This window comes from Lissotriton vulgaris, chromosome 12, assembly GCF_964263255.1.
Source record: "Lissotriton vulgaris chromosome 12, aLisVul1.2, whole genome shotgun sequence".
In the NCBI taxonomy this organism is placed as follows: Eukaryota; Metazoa; Chordata; class Amphibia; order Caudata; family Salamandridae; genus Lissotriton; species Lissotriton vulgaris.
The window spans coordinates 799,634,522-799,655,768 of NC_141700.1; the positions used below are offsets into that span (position 1 = coordinate 799,634,522).

Genomic DNA, 21,247 nt, shown 5'->3' on the forward strand with positions numbered 1-21,247 from the left:
TGGTGTTAATGGTGTATCGTAGTTCTGGTACTGTGGCGGTGGCGGATGTGTGGTGAGATGGGGTCTGTGGGGTGAGACCGGGTCTGTGGGGGTAACCCAAGTGCATGCCATTCATGGTCGAGGCGGTGTTCTCTGTAGTGATCGGCGACCAAGAGGAGATGTTGGCCTGGGTGGTGTTGCCGGATGACAGGTGGTTGTGGAGTCAGGTGTATGGTCATTGGTCACTCTTGAAGGGATATTTAGTACCTGGTACCATTCTTCAGTAATCTTCAATCAAGTTCCTCCTTGCCTGGATGTTTTTTGCTTTTTCCTCTTTTGTGAACCTATCCAAGAGATGGCATTTTTTTCACGTATACTTGAAACATTTAAAGACAGTGGCTGCTGAAAGAACCCTCCTTTACCACATGCAAGCTAAGTGAACATACGACTTAGTGATCCTTGCGTTCTCCTATCAATAAACTGACAGGAAATAGGACCATTTTTCTTCTACCCATTGTCTTTTTTTTCTGTAGGCTATGAGCCGTCTTATCAAAAATGTTTATGTCCATCGCACACTTTCAACCTCACAGAGCGTCCCATCCTGAATGATTACTTCCATTCAAAGAATATTGTCCCCATCCAAGTCTGGGTTTCTAAAGCTCTGAATTTCTTTCCTGCAGAGTTTTGAACAAGGTTAGTTCATAAGCAACCCCCACAGAGCCCATCTGCTTCTCTAGGGATGCCCTTCCAACATTCACCACCTCCAAATGTCAAAAATGACTTATTTTTGTGACTGGCCATTCTCTACTTTCGATTAGGAGCTGAGAATGTTGTTGGTCAGTCTACCTTGCTCTGTCCATCTCTGCTCAGTGTATGCCTTTCCTTTCTTTTTGGCCAGGGCCTACGTTGGTACCTAAATGGCTAGGGGGTGAGCGGGTGGTAGAAAGAAAGGTGTTGGGTATGCGTGTGTTTAGACATATCACTGTTCTCGATATTTCCCTAATCCCCCATGTTTTCCTTCTTGTCATTGCAGCTGGGGGTCAGAAGTGTACAGTGTCCATCTCTGTGCTCCTGGCACAGACTGTGTTCCTCTTTCTGATTGCACAGAAGGTTCCAGAGACCTCCCTTAGCGTACCGCTCATTGGCAAGTAAGGGCTGTGGCCTCTGGTCGCTGTATGCATGCCGTGCTGATCTTGCGATATCCCTGATCTTAACCTGCGTTGCCTTATTTACTTTGCAACTCCACCCAGAGCCCCTTCTGCCCATTGCATTTTCATAGCACATTGATGAATGTAAACACAACCCTGCAGAGGTTCCAAGATTTCAAACCCAGTTGTCTTTGTGAAACTGTAACTTTGAGATGTAATTGTGAAACTATTACCAAACCCCACAGACATTTATAGGAATATTCTGCCATTGACTATTACAATTCTCTTAGGTCATTATAATCCTCAGGAAGGCGTCCCTATCTTTTGTTGTTGTTGTATAAGCTTTATTCGAGACAATTCTCATAAAAGCACATAAAATCAGAGCAATTACACAAAAATACATAGTCAGAGTAAAAAATCATTAAACACAGTGCAGCTCATACTACATTACACATAAAACAATTTATACCATTTACATAAAAATTTGTTAAAAAGGGAATCCCTGGTTACCTGCTACCCCCCAAAGACCGTCGTCTTATCGCCCAAGCCCAACCCATATATTTGGCTACCCCCATGACTATCGGATCCTGGTTTGTTGTGCACAGGATTCTTAGGGCCACTGCGCTATCTCGTGTCCCCAGGTTTTTGCATACCGGCGAGAGCCATTTTCTCCTCGGATTTACATAAGCTTGACATGCGAAGAGAAAATGGCCTATGCTCTCCTCGGCATTTTCACAAGCAGGACATAGGTTGTCAGTGGGTCTGTGCCAGCCAGATGTCAATTTCTTAAGGGGGATAGATCCTGACCTTAACTGAAAGACAAGTTTCCTGTCCATAGGTACAGTGATATTGGCCCAGTAATTTTCTAGGACAGGAAAAATTTTTGTCTCCAGGAAACGACCAGACATAGAATCTGCCCTGGTGTCATTCAGCATCTTGCCACCCACCCAATCCCAATATTGCTCTTTGAGGGCTTCTTTGCTTGGGAAGATTTCTCCCTCGGGGTTGTTCCAAAGATTCGAAAACCCTAGATTTACCAGCATGGTCTTCAGGTGTTTTAACCATTTTATCTTATGGAAGATATCTTCCTTGATTATCCACAGAAAGCCCTCCGCGTACTGTCTTATTTCTGGAGTCGTCCAGAGGCGTCTCCAGTAAAGAACTGGTCGCAATCGAGCTCTGTCGACAATCGTACGTCTGCCGAGCTCCAAGAACAATGGGATTAGGGGGGTACTCTGTGGAAGTCCAGTAATCCCACGCATGAACTTGTTCTCGGAAGTCTGAAGAGCCACCAGACTATTCCAAGCCCATAGTTCCGCGCCATATAAAGTGGCACCCAGAACCTTCGCATCGTACACTGTCATTGCAGGTTTTATAGGTTTTGTTTTTGATTTACGATGTTCCCCCCTTAGGGCACCTGAAAGCTGCTGGTGCTTTAGGACTACTTTATTCACATGATGCGTCCAGCCATTCCCCCCCGCGATCTGCACTCCCAAATACGTGAATTCATAAACTATATCGAGCCTGCTATTGTTTAGGGTTATCTTAGGATAGCTCCTGCGTCCTGCAGAGAAGGCCATTAGTTTGGTTTTTCCTACATTTACCTCTAGCCCGTGCTCCAAGCAGAAAGCATCAAAAATGCTTAATGCACGTTGCAGCCCCATGGGGGTCTTAGACAAAATAAGAGTGTCGTCAGCGAACATCAGGATTGGAACCCTGGTGTCTGCTAACGATGGGGCATCTACACTAGCCTTCAACATTCTCTCTACTATCCCATTAATAAATAACGAGAAAAGTAGAGGGGCCATGGAACAGCCTTGCCTAACACCCCTTTCCACAGGGAAATCCAATGTTGTTTCCCTACTTCCTCCCCACTGGACTCTGGCAAAGTTGGATTCATGCAGTCGCATGATTAATGTTAGTAGTTCAGCAGGGATCCCCAGCTTTTGGAGGACCGACCATAGCTTGTACCGGGGGACTAGATCAAACGCCGCCCGCAGGTCGACAAACGCAACGTACAGGCTGCCCCTTCCCAACTCGACGGTCTTCCACCGCAATATGGTGAAGCGGAAGACCTGGTCAATGGTACTAGTTGCTCGCCTAAATCCCGCTTGGTATGGGGAGAGGGCGCTATTATCTTCTACCCAGTCCATTAGCTGGTTTGTTACCATTCTCCCAACAATTTTCTGCATGGTGGCTATTAAACTTATAGGCCTATAATTAGCAGGCAATGAGCGATCGCTCTTCTTGTGAATGGGGATAATGGTTGCACCCTTCCAAATGTCTGGAACCACTGCCCCCTTTGCTAGGGCATTTACTACAAGGTGGGTGTATCTCGCCCATCTAGTCACATCATGTTTGAAAATGTCGGGTGGGATACCATCTGGACCTGGCGCCCTCCCACACTTCGCGGAACAGATGGCAATTTCAGCTTCTCTAAGGGAGAATAGATCTTCGGTTGCATAAACCGGTATTATATTATCAGCTGCCACGGGTTTGTTACTTTCCGCGTACTGTGGTCCGAAGTAATCGACCCAGGCTTCCACTGGTACATTATTGTCAGGTTTTGCTGGGCCCGCACCACTACCCCACTTGATAATTTTCCAGAATAACATTGAGTCTTTATTGTCAGAGGCTTCTTTTAATTGGGCCCAATGGTCTTCGTCCCATTCCTTTTTGGCACGATAGATGGCTAATTTGTACAGTTTCCTATTCTTTATCACTGCAGCGCGGTCCCTATTCCTTATGGCATGCCCCAGGTCTAGTCGCGCAGTTCTACAGCGTTTATCAAACCACCTACCCACTTCCTTAGTTTTCTTCCCTTTTCTTTTCTTAATAAAAAAACATGGTCTTAGAAGGGAGAATAAATTATTGTGGATTTCAGTGATACCGTTGTCCCCAGGAACCACTGGGACTGCTGCTTCAATCGCGGAAATTGCACGATCAACCTTATTGGTAATATATGTCATAGTGGCCTCATTTGCCAGTACCTTGGGCCATTTTAACCTTCGCTCATCGTTACTTAAAAGAGGGGTTTCGTCGTGTGTCTCAATTGGGTTTCCTGAACCGGTATTCCACCACCTGTGGGACACACATAGGGGGTTATGGTCACTTTCAACCCGGGGCCTAACAGCCATGTCGACAACCCCATTCCACAGCTGGAGACTACACAATATATAATCAATTCGGCTCCTATTAATTCCATTGTCAAAAGTGTAGCTGCCCTCCTTGTCACCAGGTGTCCTGCCGTTAAGGGCTCTAAGTCCATGTTCCAAACAAATTCCATTTAGCAATAAATTCTCTTTTGTCCATCGCTTCACAGGTTTTAGGTTAAGAGATGGTACTCCCCAGAGATTATCCTCTTCACTCTCCATAGGGTCATTTGTGCAGTCCAAGGGTTCAAAAGTCCTGATTAAATCCCCAACAATTATCTTTACATTTTCCTGGGAATTAGCCTCCATGGCATCAGACAACAACTCAATAGTGGATAGATTTGCTACTTTATCTCCTCTCACATAAACATTATATAAATCTACTGGTTGGCCCTTAGCAACAGAGATTCTTAGTGCTTGTAGGTCAATATTTCCCACGTCTAGGGTTTTTATGTTTATGTGCAAATCCTGTCTAACCCAAACAGTTAGGCCTCCCTTGGGCCGCCCTCTTCCCCCTTTTGAAGCTGGTATACAATAATTCAGGTAACCTAGGCAAAAGAGTGGATCGCAAGCCCAGGTTTCTTGAAAACAACAAATGTCAAAGCCACTTATAAAATCCACCCAAGGTTGGGAATCCAACTTACTAGCCAACCCGGCGACATTCCAAGATAAAAGGGTACCAATATCTGCATTTCTCCCATCCCGATCTTTGACAAGTGGAAATACATGGGCTGACATTGGACTTTCCATTAGGCTAGTCTGACTTTCAAAATCAACTGTTGGGTCCACAGTTAAATCATCAGTTGCAGGGTATAAGACATTTGTGTTTGGTGTTCCCAGTCTTGAGCCACCTTCTTCAGCCACACACCCAGCCTCAATGTTGTTCACCAATAAATTTATAGCAATGGTATTACCACAAACATCACGTAACCCTTCTACCTCTTTTATAATTCCACCCGTGCTATCAATGCCAGTATGTCAATACCCCCAGCCCGGATCCTGCCATCCTACATAGGGATTGTAATATGTATGTAAGGTATGAATATGACCAGCAGGGGGAGGTGGTAAAGGAATAGCTGGCCATGGTACAGTAGGGGGGATTAAGGGCTCGTTGAGTAAACTTGTTGTTACACTTGAGGGTCGGGGGTAAAAAAAGGTAAGGTCCACGATACCAATACCACCCTTATTTGTTCCCCATCCCTGCCTTGTTATCCATCCCACTACCCTAGGGTCTTGAAAGTTAACCACTATGCAGTCCCCCCCCAGGGTTTTTGGTGTGTAACCCATCCAGTCAATTCTCCTTGCCCCTATTATTAGCCCGTCAATATCACCCGGCAGAGGACGTTTTCCTTTAACCAGTGCATGGTCTTGTTTTTAAGCATCTGGAAATTTTCTCTCTGTCCTGGGGGTAAAGGTGGTACATTGATAAGAATTGCCACATAGGGGAAGGAGTCTGGAGTAAGATTAATTGGGGGTTTTCTAAGAGGTGGCTTTGGCAAGGGCGGTGGGATAGATTTTGGAACTTGGGGAACAAGTTGGAGGGCAGGTTTCTGCACCTGTAGTTTATTTTTTGCTTGGGACGATGCTAAAGATTTACCAGCCGACTGGCATACATTGGTCCCATTTCCTCCCCCCGGGATGTTTGGAGGTATGCGTGTGTTATTGGTTACGTTTACAGATGCTGGTACGTTACCCACTTGTTGGCACAAAGTAACCTCAACATTTGCAACGGCCGGTGGATTTTGTATCTGGGCTAGTATGGGCTGTGTAGGATGTGTTGAAGTCGACTGCGATGGTTCAGAACCAGCAGCCACTCTCTCAGCCCTGTCTGAAGTTTTTGCAGTGGCTTTAGCTGGAGGTTTGTTTTGTTTGGGAGGTAAAGGGGAAGCATTCCGGGGAATTCTACCCTTGTCCTGTACATGAGGGTTATTTGCGACCTGTGGGTTTGTGTTTACTTCCACCCTATTTGCTTTAATTAGGGATTTTGTAGAATAGAAATTGTCTAAAGTTGTCTGCTCGAAGTGGTTTAACCTATCTACGAGCTTAGCAATTCTATCCTCGATAGGGGTAAGTAGTAGTCTAAACATCTTTTCAAGTTCTGGAAGCACATTTGCAAATAATACAACGTTTTCTTTACTTAGTACATTGGGAACAGTACAAGAATTGTCCACTATGTCTTGATTATCCTGGGATACAGGGATAGTTAGTATTACACTTCCTGTACTTTGAACTTGTTCGTTACCTGCCTTTCCAGTGTTCACAAGTTTATGTAACTTCCTGAGTTTTTGTGGAGGTCTGGCCACCTTTTTGCATTTTTTTACGGAAGCTGGTCGTTTCCTTTTGGACCCAATTTTCGGATTGGCCGATGTAACCTGAGAACCTAGATCAGGCTGTGGTGATGACTGGGAGTTACTACCACAAGGATTATTTGAATCTGCCACGACACTCTTGTTTGCATTATGCCCCTGAACCTCAGAGTGTTCGTGTGTGACTGGTAGGTTCAGTGATGATAAGGGGGTTACCAAAGTGGGGTAGGCTACATTTGAAAACTTGTCCGTGGAGTTCTTAAGTATTTCGATGGATAACCTACGTTCTGCACGCTTCTCAGCCAAGGTTAATTCCTTATCAATTGTCAATGAACGATTAAAAAAGAATTTGTCTAAGGGACCAATGGCCAGAGGACCAGGCTCCGTTGGAGGAGTCATCAAGTGGCTAATTGCAGGGCTTGTGTTTGTAGACATTGCCATATCGGTTACAAGATAGTGCAGATTAGTCTATATCACTTACTGAGATAGATGGTATATGGCGCTGGCAAGAGGGGTGGCCCAGCCCGGCCTCCTTCGGCCACAGACGGTCCCGCCCTTGTCCCGGGCTTCTCCCGGCGCCCTCCCGCGCGCTCCCGCGCAGCGGGATCGTATTACACTAATAAGGGGGAAAGGGTAGGGCAGGGGGCGTGGCGATCAGGGAGAGCGACCCAGGTGTTGAGGGTTGACCGCACGCAGGGGCTCCTGGTAGTTGGAGTCCCTGCTGGTCCGCTCGCAGCGCTGTGCCTGCCTGTTCTCACTTGCCCAATGCAATATCCAAGTCCTGTGGTACAGCGCCCCTTTGGCACACAGCGCCTCGCACCACGCGGCGAGGAGCTGCTTCTGCAGGGAAGGGTCCAGGTACGAAGAGAGAGACCACGGCAACGGTCAGTGTAACAGAGAGTCCCACGACGATCTAGGCGGAGGGTGTTTTCACCGCTGCTGGGGCAGGGGGCGTGGCAATCAGGGAGAGCGACCCAGGTGTTGAGGGTTGACCGCACGCAGGGGCTCCTGGTAGTTGGAGTCCCTGCTGGTCCGCTCGCAGCCCTGTGCCTGCCTGTTCTCACTTGCCCAATGCAATATCCAAGTCCTGTGGTACAGCGCCCCTTTGGCACACAGCGCCTCGCACCACGCGGCGAAGCGGGACCCGTGGAGCGGGTCCGGCGAGGAGCTGCTTCTGCAGGGAAGGGTCCAGGTACGAAGAGAGAGACCACGGCAACGGTCAGTGTAACAGAGAGCCTATCTTTTGGATTCTAAGATTCCCAGAGTAGTACCACTTCTCTGTGAGATTCCGCAATTTTCAGGTGAGCAGTGAATCTCTGTGAGATTCCAAAATTCCCAGGTTAGCCGTGTCTCGTGTCAGATTTTAAAGGTCAAAGGGTAGTAGTGCTGCTCTTCAAGAATCTAAGATTCACGGGCAGGCGCTGGGGGGCTTCTTCACAAAGGTAAACTCACACTTTTGTGCAAGGTAGAATTTCGTAGGTATTCACAAACTACTAGGGTAGCTGTGCGTGTAGCATCCTTACAACCGCTGAGTCTCCACGCTCATGGCAGCGACCCCGCACATAAAAGATAGGACAGGCCTATCTTTTTTTTTTAATAACACTTTGGTTATTAACACTAATTAAAATCTGATTTAAATTGCTTTTCTTAATTTAACAGCAGCATGTAAGAAACGACCCAGGATACAGCGCACTACTGGCGTAAATAATAGCTAAAAAGAAAACTTGGTCTACACACCCAAAAGTTCTCACACTTGAGCATCGGTCTAAGAAATGTAATGTGCATGGAAAAAATTAAGTACATCATTGTCTGTCAGGAGATATTGTGGCAGGACAAAGGCCAGGTATATCTCAAAAGACCCATATTTTGGGGAAATAAAGCAGCTGGTACACAATGTCAGTCTAAACTCTTGTAAGAAGCTTATGCTGAGACGAGGAGACGAAGCTTCAATATGGTGATTCTCAGTGATTTCTGGGTTTTCCTTGTGATGTCTAAGATAGTTAGGAAATTGGTTGCTGTCTCATACACATTTCTGTGGCTTCATTTACTAAGGTGTCATCATGATGAGGTTGGATTAGTATCTCTATGAAAATCCTAATTAATCAAACAACACAGGTTTGTTTGAGATATAAAGATGTTCTTTCAGCAATTCTTGACCTCTCAGAAATGTCAATATTTCCAAGCTGGCCTTCCCTTTTCTATGTCCTATTGCTAAATTACCTGCTCAACATTCCATCATCTGTGATGGTCCAGGATTCTCAGGTGACTCTTCGGTCTTCTAGTTAGATTGTAAAACTGTCCGGACAGCCTTCCTGCCTCTCTAAGATATTGTGAATGCCCCAAGGACCTCCTTCCCTTGGAAACACGTCTAGTCCAGCCTGGAGTCCTTCCGGCTCTTTGCATCATGTGGTGGAGCGAGGTCTGTTGACCGGTGTTCTGGTTTTACAGCTGCGATCTATAACTCAGCCTATAACTCCTCTCCTTGCAGGTACCTAATATTCGTCATGTCGGTGTCCACGCTGGTCGTCCTGAACTGCGTGATCGTCCTGAATGTCTCCCTGAGGACTCCGAACACACACAGCATGTCTGAAAAGATCAAGCGTGTAAGACATACATACGAAGTGTGGAGTTGTGCGATTTCTCTGTTGTGGTGAACACTCATAATTACAATTCTTCCTAGATAAGGGAGTCTGTCGCCCCAATGACAAACAATTCTACAGCTGACACAAGGTAGTGTTCAGTGTGGGACTTTCCTACCCTAAAGATCCCCTGGCTGAGTTATGTTTACAAATTGACAGTAAAATTGGGTCAACCGAAGTTATATAACTCGCCTGAAAAGCTGGTGAAGGGGGATCTTAAATGGGTTAAAGATTCACATATGTTAATGGCTGCTATGGCTAGAGAAGAAATGGAGTTGGTTAAGCCGACTGCAAGAGCTCACCAATTGCTAAAAACATCTTGTGCAATTGAGCCATACTTGAACATCGTCACTAACCCAAACCACCGCTTTTTACTGGTCAGATTCAGGTTGAATCAATTACATTTCCTCCTTGCTGACTCTCCGGGGTGGAAAAGGGAGGAAGATTTGGGGGTTTGTTCCTGTGATGGTTTTTCTGTTCAAGACACAATGCACTTTATTTTTTTCTGTCAGCACTTTCTTCAAATTCGGAAGCGTATAATTCTCCCAATTTTAAAAAACAAAGGCTTTTTGCAAGTTAAACCAGCCCTCCTTTATCTGCAGCTGCTATCGAATGTGTGGGAGATTTTAAACATTGCTAATTTTCTCACTGCGGCGGTCAGATTAAAGAGGAAAAGTAAGACGTGTATAGCTCACTTTGATGAATTACCCTGAATTAATTGAATCTAAGGATGCTCTAATCTGGAAATGTGGTTTTTAGAAATTGTTTTAAAATGAATTGATTATCTGTATTGAATGTATTTAAAGTTTGTATAGTTTTATTGTAATTTATGGCTTTTTTTAAAGTCTGATTGTATGAAGTTTTTAGTATGCTTTTATGGTTTTAATATGAACCGAATAAAGTATTTTGTTTGACTGACTACTCTGAAGAGCTTGTCCAAACACAAGTCATACAGACCAAGGGTTAAGAATGAGTGCATTGTAGAGCTTACAATAACTAGCCTTGCAGGCCCTGCAAATGAAGTGAATCTTTCATTGGCAACTGGATAGCTGACGTGTCCACTGTTTGCATGTTGTATATTTTATGTAACTTTGCTATGATTAGTGCTAGAGACAATATATCTGTTGTGCCCCAAGGAATGATAAAGACCTGCTAGGCACTGTCAGTTGCAATGTTCATTAAATTCTATATTTTTTATTTGAGCTATCTTGAATTATCATTACAGAGTTGTAGTATCTGTGTACAATCTAGAGAGATAAGGACTATAGAGGTGGAAAGAGAGAGGAAGCCTGCAAGCGAAGCAGAGGGCATTTAAAAAATGTGTCGGCATTGGCCAACGAGCGAGACGCGCACTTTGTTCGGCCACCACTCTTGTATCCTTGCTTTTACTCTACTCTAATGAATGGCATGGCCTCCCCAGGTGTTCCTGGAGGTGCTGCCTCATTACCTGGGCATGCACCTGGAGCCCTCCGATGACCCCTGGGACGCCCCCAGACCGCGCCGGCGGAGCTCCTTTGGAATCATGCTGAAGGCGGAGGAGTACGTCCTGAAGAAGCCGCGCAGTGAGCTGATGTTCGAGCGGCAGAAGGAGAGGCACGGCTTCAAGAAGTCCTTCCTGGACAAGTATGGTAGGTCAGCAGCGTTCTATGGATTCAGTCGTTGACTGATTGTGCCTCATCACAGCAAGGCATTTGCGCTAAAATGAAGCACTGGCAAAGAATTAACAGAAATTTGCAATTTTATCAGCATCTAAAAAACACAAAATGGCATAGAACTCATTATGAACTATATCTAACAAAAAATTATGAAATTCCAAGGAAGGATTAAGAAGATAAGTTTTGAAATTTCCTAAAATACTCTCCGTCACTTGCCATGAAGGGAGTTGCTGACTGAACATTCCTCAATGGAGGCGAGTACGCCTTCTTAAAACAATCTCTAATGGACTAGGAATCTTAGGGACCTCTTGGTGAAGAGTCTTAACATTTGACCTGTGGCAATTATGACTATCTGAATTACACCTCTTTGAAGTTTTCACAAAACGTTCCTACACAACCAGGTGTAACTCAGATCTATTTGAGGGAACAAGCGCGGATGCGGGAAAGCTACAAAACAACGGCACTCAGTCATGTTTTTTTGAGGTATGTTATTTACAGAGTAAGATACTTCTGTTGAAGGCTAGAAAAGTAGGCACCTTTTCAATGCAACTTTAGACATTCTCTCTCTCTATTAAGATATATTCATGTTAGTTTTCTTCACAGCTCCTGAGTAATCCAGGGTGATTTATTTTATTAAAGTAATTAAAAAACTTGTAGCGAGTGCACTATAAGCCCAATAGTCTCCAGGTGAGACCAAGAGGGGTACATGAAAGTGAGGAATTACAGATAGAAAGGCTTCAATGCTTTATAAAAGTCAGGATGGGAGAGTTCTTGGGCGGCGTGGGGGTTGGTTCCACAGGATCAGAACAACCATAGAGAAGGGACTCCCCACATTAGTGGATTTCACTGTTGTCCAGGTAGGAGTCAGAGGAGAGGTTAGCCCTCTCCATCGTCTCCTGAGGTACAACAGGAAGACTTCTCTGACAAACTCCTGACTTCCACAAGCTGGGTTAAACCAGTGAGTACATTGCCCACATTGGAGTAATTTGCTCACTTTCATTTCACATAATTAACCAAGGTTTGCCAACTTTGCAAATTTGTAACTTAAACAAGTACATTTTACACCTTTTTACCTAGCGTAAAACAGTCTTAAATCTGGAAGAAACTCTCGTAAATTAGGAACTGAGATTTGAAGGACAACAGCGCTGATGCATAATAATAATAATAACTATTTTGTAATGAAAATTGATTAGTAAGTCAAAAAAGATATTAGCATCAGTTATTCAACTAAGTAAGTCATATTCCTGGTAAATGCTCGGACGCGGCGTCTCTCGCTGGATCTACGCCATGTAAATATTGACATAGAAAACTGAAAAGGGCAGATTTGGGCAAACCATTTGATTTTCAATATAAAATAGGTTAAAAAGCATTACCATATATCCTGATTATTTTTCTGACTTATGTAGTGTTTGTGTAGGATGTGTAACCAGATTATCTGTCAGGCCAGCTTTCCAAAGACCTGCAGATCCGCCAATACCCACCCTACTTTCACTGCTGGTGCTATCACACGTGCTCTTGATGACAGACTCATGGCTCAATACTCAGTCTTAACCAATCAAAGACACCATAGTCCTTGCAGGCTATTCTGCAGTCAAAGCAGGGAGTGGAAAGTCCTAGGAGGTAAAGTAGCTCTGATCCACCCAAAGGAACCAATGTGCTCATAAGGGGCACTCCTAAATCTTTTCAATCACTTGATAAGGGAGATAGAGCTGACCCGAAGTGTTATCGCCCCATCTCCCTCCTGGATTCCTCTGCAAAATGAAGGGTCAGGGTTCTCCTCCAGAGATTAGAGAAGTGGCTACCGATAAGTCAATCCCTTTGGAGGCTCAATATGGGTCCAGGGAGGGGTTTGGGACCGTAGAGCAGTGCGCGAACATGGACCTGCTCATTGGGAAGCACACAAAGGCAAACCCGTATCTGATCTCTTAGGGTGCTTGAGGAAGCGGGAAAAAGAAGCTCTTTGGCAATCATCGTTAGCGGTCAGCCTGATCTCTTAGGGTGCCTGAGGAAGGGGGAAAGACATCGTAATAGGCCCTTAATCTAATACCAATTTAGTAAACACAAGTTTAGAAGTATTAACATTTTTGAAGTGACTATCTTTAATTTAAAATACCTGTAACTAAAATAGAGATGGATGTCTAATTTGGATGTGCAGACACATATTTAAGTGTTTTCATGTCTGAATCTTTTTTATCAAAACGGTTTTCATGATTTGAAAAGGACTTTTTATCCAGATAAGACAAGTATTATTAAAAGAATCAAGAGACAGTTGAATTTGGTTCAGTGATCACCTTTCTAGGCGTGAGGCTATTATACAACCTTGTTTAGGGGCATATAAACACTTCAGAATAAGATTTGAATGTCTCCTGGTGATATAACTGTATTACATGTTCAAATACGGTGTGAGATATTCTCTTCGCCCTCTGACTGCCGCTCTCCCCTGCAGATGGCATTGACATTGGCATCACGTCCACCCTGTACAAGAACCTGGCCAGGTGTGCCCCCGACATCAAGGAGTGTGTTGACGCCTGCAACTTCATCACCGAGAGCACCAAGGACCAGAACGACACTGGATCTGTGAGTTCCCTTCTTCACATCAGCCATAGAGTATGGTATATAGGTTCATGTTTGAAGCCATTGGAGGAGGGGGCGTGACGAGTTTCTTGTAAGAGGTCTTTGTAGAATTGAGGAGGCCATCTTGAAATACAAGGTGTGCTGTGAAGAGACACAATGGAAGTGCCCCAAGAATTCTAATGGCAAGTAAAGCATGGACAGAGGGTGAAACAAAAAAGAATGAATCATGGAAAATTGAGAGAGGAGGAACAATGAAATCAAATAGTTTAAGAAATCATTTGTAAGTGAAGAAAAAGGAAAAATAGAAATAAAAACCTGTAAGAAAGAGAAATCTAAGACAAATGGGGGAAACATCCATTACAAGGCAGGCATTACAAGGCAATGACTTTACAACATAGCCAATACAACGCAAGTTCCATTACAACACATGCCATTACAACGCTGACCAGCACCTTCCCTGAAGTAAGCACCCAGCAGTGTTAGAATAGTAAATTACGTTGTAATGGTGCAGAAGAAATTAAAAGATTATGATAGAAATGAAAGACTGTGGGAGGAAGGTAGAAAGAGTAAGAAAAACTTAGAAAGGGTGGAATAAAGTGCAGCAGGGTAGGAAAATAGAAAGCATGCGAGGGAAAGACCAAAGCATTAAAAAAAGGAGATGGGTGGTAAAAGGATAAGAAGGGTGGGAAATATGAGAGAGAGTGGAGACATTAAGTAAATGAAAACCTACTGTAGCATTTGAAAGACAATGAAAGGAGAGGCAAGAGAGATTCAAGGGGAAGAGGAAGAGAATAATGGAAGGATGAAAAGAGAATGAAAGCAGCGAGGGGTTTAGAAGGACTAAAAGAAAGCGAGAGGTGGACATTAGCCGTGGTTTGAAATCATAAACCGTGCAAAAGACTCGAAAATTGCACATTGAGATTGAAGAAAAACTTGGAGAGCTGTGAGGATGTCTCTGGTACCTTTGGAAAGCTCTCAAGCCTAAGCCTCTGTTCCTCCTTTAAGATCCATGAAAAACGAAACCCGTGCAGCTAAGAGCTTTACTCTATTTGTGACTCCTTTCTCCTCTGAAGGGGCTTTGCGACCTTGGATCTGGTATTTCAGATGCACGGGTGAAGCGATGGGCTTAAGGGCTGTTAGAATTGGGGGTCTCTTGTTGGCGCAAGTATTCACTTGTGACAAGCAGGGACCCTCTCCTCTAAGTCAGGGCGAAGGATGACCCCTTAGAATTACCCCTGCTCACCCTCTGGGTGCGTGGCGTGAGTAGCCAAGGCTATTCTTCAGGCGTTATTGGGTTAAGCACTTGTAATAAATGGACACCAGGCTGTGGATATATAAAAATACGGCTTCTTTACGTAAAAATATATATGTTCAAGCAAGACTTATCACAAGACCAATATAACGATTTTTGTTAGGCCACAAGATTATAGAAAAATGGCAAGTGTTCTGTTAAATTAATAGCTGCTTCCTTTTTATCTTAGTTACAGTTCAAATATAAGGTGAGTCTTTGTTGGCAAGGTTGGCAATCCTTTAAAAATACTTCTTGGGCAGTTTCTAGGAACTTCAGGCCAGTCTTAGGCCTTCTGGGCGCTTGGTAGCGCTTCTGTACGCTTCTCCCGGGGAAAATGGGCGAAACCCTACAGCGACTCACGCATCTAGCGTGAGCACGGGTACGACGCGTACCACTCCCAGCTACGAGGCGTACGGGGCAGCTGAGTTAAGCTGCACGCCTCTCGCGCGAGCCGGGGTACGCGACGTACCGTTTCTGACAGCGAGGCGCACGGAGCTGTCCCTAGGTCGCGCACCAGCTAGAAAGGTACGTTGAGGCTCGGGTGCGCTTCAGGTTGCCAGGGCGCTCTGAGCCTACAGTGCGCTTCCGGTCCGCAAGGCGCTTCGAGCCCTCGGTGCCCTTCCGGTCTGCAAGGCGCTTCAATGCTTCAGTGCGCTTCAGGTTGACCGTGGGAAGCGTACAGCTTCTGAGTCACTTAGGCAATACGGGGCGCACTGGTAGGGGTGTATGGTTTCTTTCCAGGTAATACGACACGCACAATTGGAACACGGGGAAATAAAATGTTGCGGGCCCGAGCCCGTTGTGCTATCGACGTACCTTGGTATCTTAGTTCTCTTGTTGATCCTAGCGAAGGCAGATGCGAGACGCACAGCGGCTCCTGGGCAGAGCGAGGCTGGCGCCCGAGGCGTCCGGACTTCGGGGGATCTGCTCTCGGGATCTTTGGGTCCGGTGGGGGTTTCAAGCGGGAGCGTGGGGGTACACCAGTGAGCCTCCAGTGGCGATGTGACCAGGCAGCCTGACACAGCGGGGGAAGAGCGGCTGAGCGGAGCGGGGCTCTTCACAGCGGGAACGGCCAAACAGCAGCAGTCACGACCTCAAGGAGGGGCTGGGCGGCACCAGGGTCACGGCAGCGAGCCTCCAGTGGCGAGGTGATAAGGCTTGACACAGCGGGGGAAGAGCGGCTCGGCGGAGCGGTGCTCTTCCTCGTCGGGAACGGCCAAACAGCAGCAGTCACGGCCTCAAGGAGGTGCTGGAGGGCACCAGGGTCACGGCTCCGGCGGGGCAGAAATCCTCACAGTTACCTGCAGACGAGCAGGGAGCAGGTTGAGCCAGATGATCCTGTGGCTCAGGTCAGGGGGCAAGCTCAGTCAAGCCCTTGGAGAAAGTTTCAGCACAAGTCTACAAAGTCTTTTCAGCAAGTCCTCTCCTCTCCTTCCTCAGCAAGGCTGACAGCAGGCCAGTCCTTCCAGCTTCTTCTTCTCCTTCTCTTTGGGCAGAGGTTTGTTGTGGGAAACAGGATCCTAGTTTGCAAGGAGCAGGGCTCCTACTTTTATACAGCATTTTCTTTGTTCTTACAGGCCAGGGGGGCCTTTTCATAACTGCTTTCAGTCTCTGAGCACTTTGTTGGGTGTACTCTGGTCTCTCCTTTCAGGGAGCAGGGATGGCACATCAGACGCTCCACAGGAGGTGGAGCCAGCATTGTGTGGACAGGGGCAGCCAGGATGATCTTGTTGACAGGCTGTCCTCTTCCTGGGCCAGGTGTCGAGCAGAGTCATCAGTCGCTCCCCAGGGGGCGGAGCCAGCATTGTGGTGGCAGAGAACAGCCCTATTCAGAGTCCAGGGGCACTCCCACCTCCCACTAACAATGCACCCTGCCCTAGGGCCTACCATAGGGGTGACTAATATGAAGCAAAGGGAAGGTTTTGAGGCTGGCAAGTGTGTGCATTTGCCCAGCCAGCATGACAGTACCAGACTGCACGCAGGTTCTGCAATAGCAGACCCTAGACACATTTTAAAGGCTGCTTCTGTGGGTGGCGCAACCAGCGCTGCAGGCCCACTAGCAGTATTGGCATTTACAAGCCCTGGCACTCCTGGTGCACTTTACTGGGGACTGACAGTAAACCCAATGAGCCAATCATGGAAATCAATCACATATACACTTTACATTGGGAGCACTTGCACTGCGGCATGGGTTGGTTGTGGCGCAGTGCCCTGAGCAGCGGACACCAGCAAAAACATCTGAGGCACATCAGCAAAAAGTGGAAGGAAAACTCAAGCCAAGGTGCCTGGTCTAACACGGGCCATGTGGGGAGGGTTGGCACTCTTGTGTTGCTGGTCCTCACTGAACCCGACTCTTTTACATAAATAGTTTCAGCCTCTGTCTGCCTCCTTTGTGCTGAGATATTAAAAAGCCTCCATCAAGAGCCAGTGGTACCACACCTGGCTCAAGGACGGTCTCTGACCCATGCAGGGTACCATCCTGTGGCTTGGGGGAGGGGCGTTCATGACTTCAGTGAAGATGCCACAATGGAAACTAAGGATTACAAGTCACTTCTCCACCACTATTGTGAGTTCCTGCTGCTCAGAGCAAGGCTCTGTTTTATTGAACTAATAATGAATATTATCCGACCACTCACTAGCAGGATAGGTAAAGAAAAGGGGACAGAAAGAATGCACAGGGGAGCCCAGATGTCAATATTACTGAGCTGCCCCTGGGCAACAGGAGTAGCCACCAGCAAATAAATCCTAGCGCATATTTACAACTAAATGGCGCGGTGCAGCGCTGCAAGAAATTTAGCAGTGCTGCGTTGCATCACATAGAAAACGCAGGGATGCGTCAGAATCACAAGAATAGGGCACACCCCTGTGTTTTCCCTTGCGCCGGCACTGAAAAAGCTGCCTAGAACCAGCGCAGGCACCCTTGCACCACGGAGCAAGGGTGCCTGTGTTGCAGGGATGATTGTGTTTATTTACGAAGGGACACCTACCTGCACAAAAACAATAATTAATGGCGTTTGGCTCCTCCTATGTGTCCTGCAGAACGCAGGACACATAGGGGCATTTTTACAGGGGGGATTGCGCCACCAGAGGGTTGATTTTTACAATACTACAGTCGCACAATGTCCTCCTCCATATTTTAAAGGTGGCACTGAGCCACTTTGCGTGGCTTTACGCCATCTTGTTAATATCTTATCCTTTGATGCAGTATTCTGCATCAAAGGGGAAAGCAGTCGATGTTGCTGCGGGCATTCCACTGCAACACCCATTGCTTTTTGACGTTGCACCAGATTTACAAGGATGTCTAAATCTCAGGCAGAGCCAAAAACCATTGTCATTGAAGGGGTGGCGTTAGAATGACGCAACTTGGAATAATACTTTTATTTCTCCTCGGTTCTTTCTCTTTCTAGGTGTGCTGCATTTTGAGGCAGATAGAATGGGTAAAGTTGCCTCCAAAGGAGTTTGTTATCTTGATTAAGTTGAATTAATTATGGAACTGAGTTAAATGCAGGTAACTTAATTGTCCTGAGTGAAATTAATTCCAGTAGATTAAAAAACATTCATATACTTATAACTGATTAGACATAACAATACTTAACAATGAGACAAAAACAAATAGACGTGTGTATAGGCAAAAAAGTGAATTTTATCAAAATTAGGTCATAAAGGGAAATATACAATGCAAAAGGAAATATGCAGAACAGGAATACAGGATAAATATCTGAAAACAAATCAAGATCTCTGTAAAGCCTGTAAGCCGCCTATCCAAAATAAAGATTAGCAGAGTTTTCTTTTGGATAAAGCTGAGAGTCGACGTTTCGGTCTTTATGGGCAACTCTTCAAGACCATCATCAGGACAGTAGATAGTAAATATTGTAAATCCCTTAAGTCGATAACTTTGGCTCCGTATGTTGGAGAAAGACGATATGTAAATCAGAGGCAGCGTTATATCTATTTAATAACGAAGAAATTCGCAATTAAAGCTTTTTCTCTTCATATGTCGGACCTCGCACACTTTTGAAAGGGGGTCGTAAAGAAAATTTCAGGACGTCTAGGTAGAACAATCTGTAGATGTATCAAGAAGAACAATTAAGGCTCTCCACTTTTTGGGGCACACATTGGATGAGCAAATCTCCATTAAAGATTATTTATGTGCAGGAAGAGGAACCTTCCTGCACATAAACAATCACCCCTGCAATGCAGGCAAAATAGAAGTAATTCTCCTTGTTGTGAAACTCTAACGCTTCCTTTTCAAAGGCATCCGTTTTTGGCGCTGCATAAGATTGAGGCTTGTAATCTGGAGCAGCCTCAAACAACAATGGCTGAGCAACACCCATTGCACGCCCCTTTGTTGCAGAAAACTGCGGCGAGGAGGCCCATATTTACAAGGCGGCGTTAAGCCACGCAAAGTGGCCTAGCGCCATCTTGTAAATATGGAGCAGGGCATTGCGGGACTGGCGCCGGAAAAAGTGATGCTCCAGTAGCAAAAAGCCCCTGAAAATATGGGCCTCAGTATTTCAAACATGGGTTTAGGATCCATATTACTACCCCGCCTAACATTGCAAGTCGTTTTTGTATCGCGGTGCCTGTGATAGGAGAAACAGTGAGTGAAAGTGTAACCTTTGTATGTGAGGGCTTCGAAGGCAAATTTTGAAAACCATGAGTTGAACCCATGTTAATTATTAGACCACTTTCAGGGATCGCCAGCCGCCACTGGCAGACCATCAGGATGAAAATTAATGGTGAAAAAATGGAAAAGCAGATTTAAACACATGAATTTTATTCACTGGATTCAGGCAGTGATGAGGCAGTGCAGCTTGGTGGAACCTATGAAGGTGCCTTCGTAGTTTAGACCATCACTTCTGGCATCCATCTTGCACTGGAGTGTGTCTTTCATCGCTCATTGCTTAGGCATCCAGTGGGTTCTTTTACCCAGGGTCCACCAGAGCTAAAGCATTGCCTGTGGTTTGTCACAGGCTTGTCCTCACCAAAGGAAAGCTCTGGGCAGCCTCATGGCCATCCCACTGGCCTTCTCCCACAGGTGCTCAGTCAACACTAGTTTCAAGAATGTTCCGTCATGTTTCAAAACAAACTTTTGTAAGCAAGCTTCGGTCTCTCTCATGTCCAGCAGGGTAATGAACGTTTAGAATCTGGAAATGTGAAGGAGCTGGGGGTGTGAAAAGAAAAAAAGCTACCCATCCAGTAACTCTAATGCTCCTAATTTACAGACTGAAACATATTACCTGCAACAGCACAGTTCCTCATTGTCTCTGCTTTTGAGAAAGGGATTTCAACCCTAGAGCTAGCTGCTTTTGTCCGATATGAAGGTCAGGTGTGCAATAGTTCCAGGAGGGAGTGGGAAGTGTGATGTGTAAATTCTGCACACTTGCAGGAGTCCAAGGCTTCCTATATAAGTGACTGTGTGAGCTCAGCTTGTAGTCTTCTTAAAATCCCACGTTTTCTTTTTGCGTGACAAGGCTTATGCCCGGAGAATCCTGGTCTTCAACTGCCAATTTCCTCATGCTTGTTTCTGTTCCTTTTCAGGAAATGGGGAACTGGGTCTTCATCGGGAAGGTGGTGGACAATCTGTGCTTCTGGGCAGCCATCCTGCTCTTCGCCATCGGCACCTTCAGCATCTTCATCATGGGCCACTTGAACAACGCCCCGGACTTCCCGTTTCCAGGAGAGACCAAACTATACCGACCTTCTTGATCACCACGGCCACGACTACTGGATTCTCTCTATACCTCACTTGTGAGGAGCGTGAACCATGGGGCAAGCGACCAACACAGGCTCACTCAGACGACTCCTCCAATGGTGCAGCTCCTGCAGTGGAATCCAGGTCTTCCACCCTTGAAAGTCAATAGGCAGATGTAGGGTGCGCTGCGACACTATGGCTGGTGTCAGGCACTTCACCAACAATTCCAGAGAGCTGGAAAGAACTGAGTTTTAACACAACACTTCCCAAAAGATCTGACTTCTGGGCGTGTGTTGATATTACCTTATCCAAGTTTTGTTTCTTTGCGCATTCAGTGCACGTGATACACCCTGACTATGGTGCAATGCTCTCGGACAACTCCGGTCTCCCTGCACGTGGCAGAGACTCCCTGACGACCTGCATTCTCCCTGATCGTGGTATGATTGGAGAGCCCCCAAATATGTATATAGTTGATGTGAATCAGATTAACTAAAAGCTTTCCTGCTGGGTTGATTACCTGAGCAGAAGCAGTGTGGGATAATTAAATGATGTACATGATGTAGTGACCTCACTGTTGTTATATCTTGTGTTCTGCTGGGTGTAGTGATCGCTGATCAGAGTAAGGAGAGTTCTGTTCATCGATGGGAGTATAAGGCATAGCGGAAAGCTATCGATAGCATACAGTGCGGACATGACCATTTCCGGGTGCTCCACACCAACAGATAGGACAACTGAGGCTCAAATATAATAGGTGTCCAAATAAAACAGGGTAATATGTATTTAATCAGGGACATGAACCAGTGACCTA

The 21,247-nt window shown here is 45.8% G+C and overlaps 1 protein-coding gene across 1 annotated transcript in view; it reads left to right on the forward strand.

Annotated features, from left to right (window-relative positions):
* Positions 1 to 21,006, forward strand: part of CHRNE (cholinergic receptor nicotinic epsilon subunit) — an 85,755-nt gene extending 64,749 nt beyond the window's left edge. Inside the window, exons 8-12 of the mRNA XM_086946217.1 lie at positions 1,013 to 1,127; positions 9,074 to 9,188; positions 10,645 to 10,852; positions 13,326 to 13,456; positions 20,286 to 21,006. Of these exons, the coding sequence (XP_086802343.1) occupies positions 1,013 to 1,127; positions 9,074 to 9,188; positions 10,645 to 10,852; positions 13,326 to 13,456; positions 20,286 to 20,453 (737 nt within the window). The 3' untranslated portion in view covers positions 20,454 to 21,006. The remainder of the gene's footprint in view (positions 1 to 1,012; positions 1,128 to 9,073; positions 9,189 to 10,644; positions 10,853 to 13,325; positions 13,457 to 20,285) is intronic.
* The last annotated feature ends 241 nt before the right edge of the window (positions 21,007 to 21,247 follow it).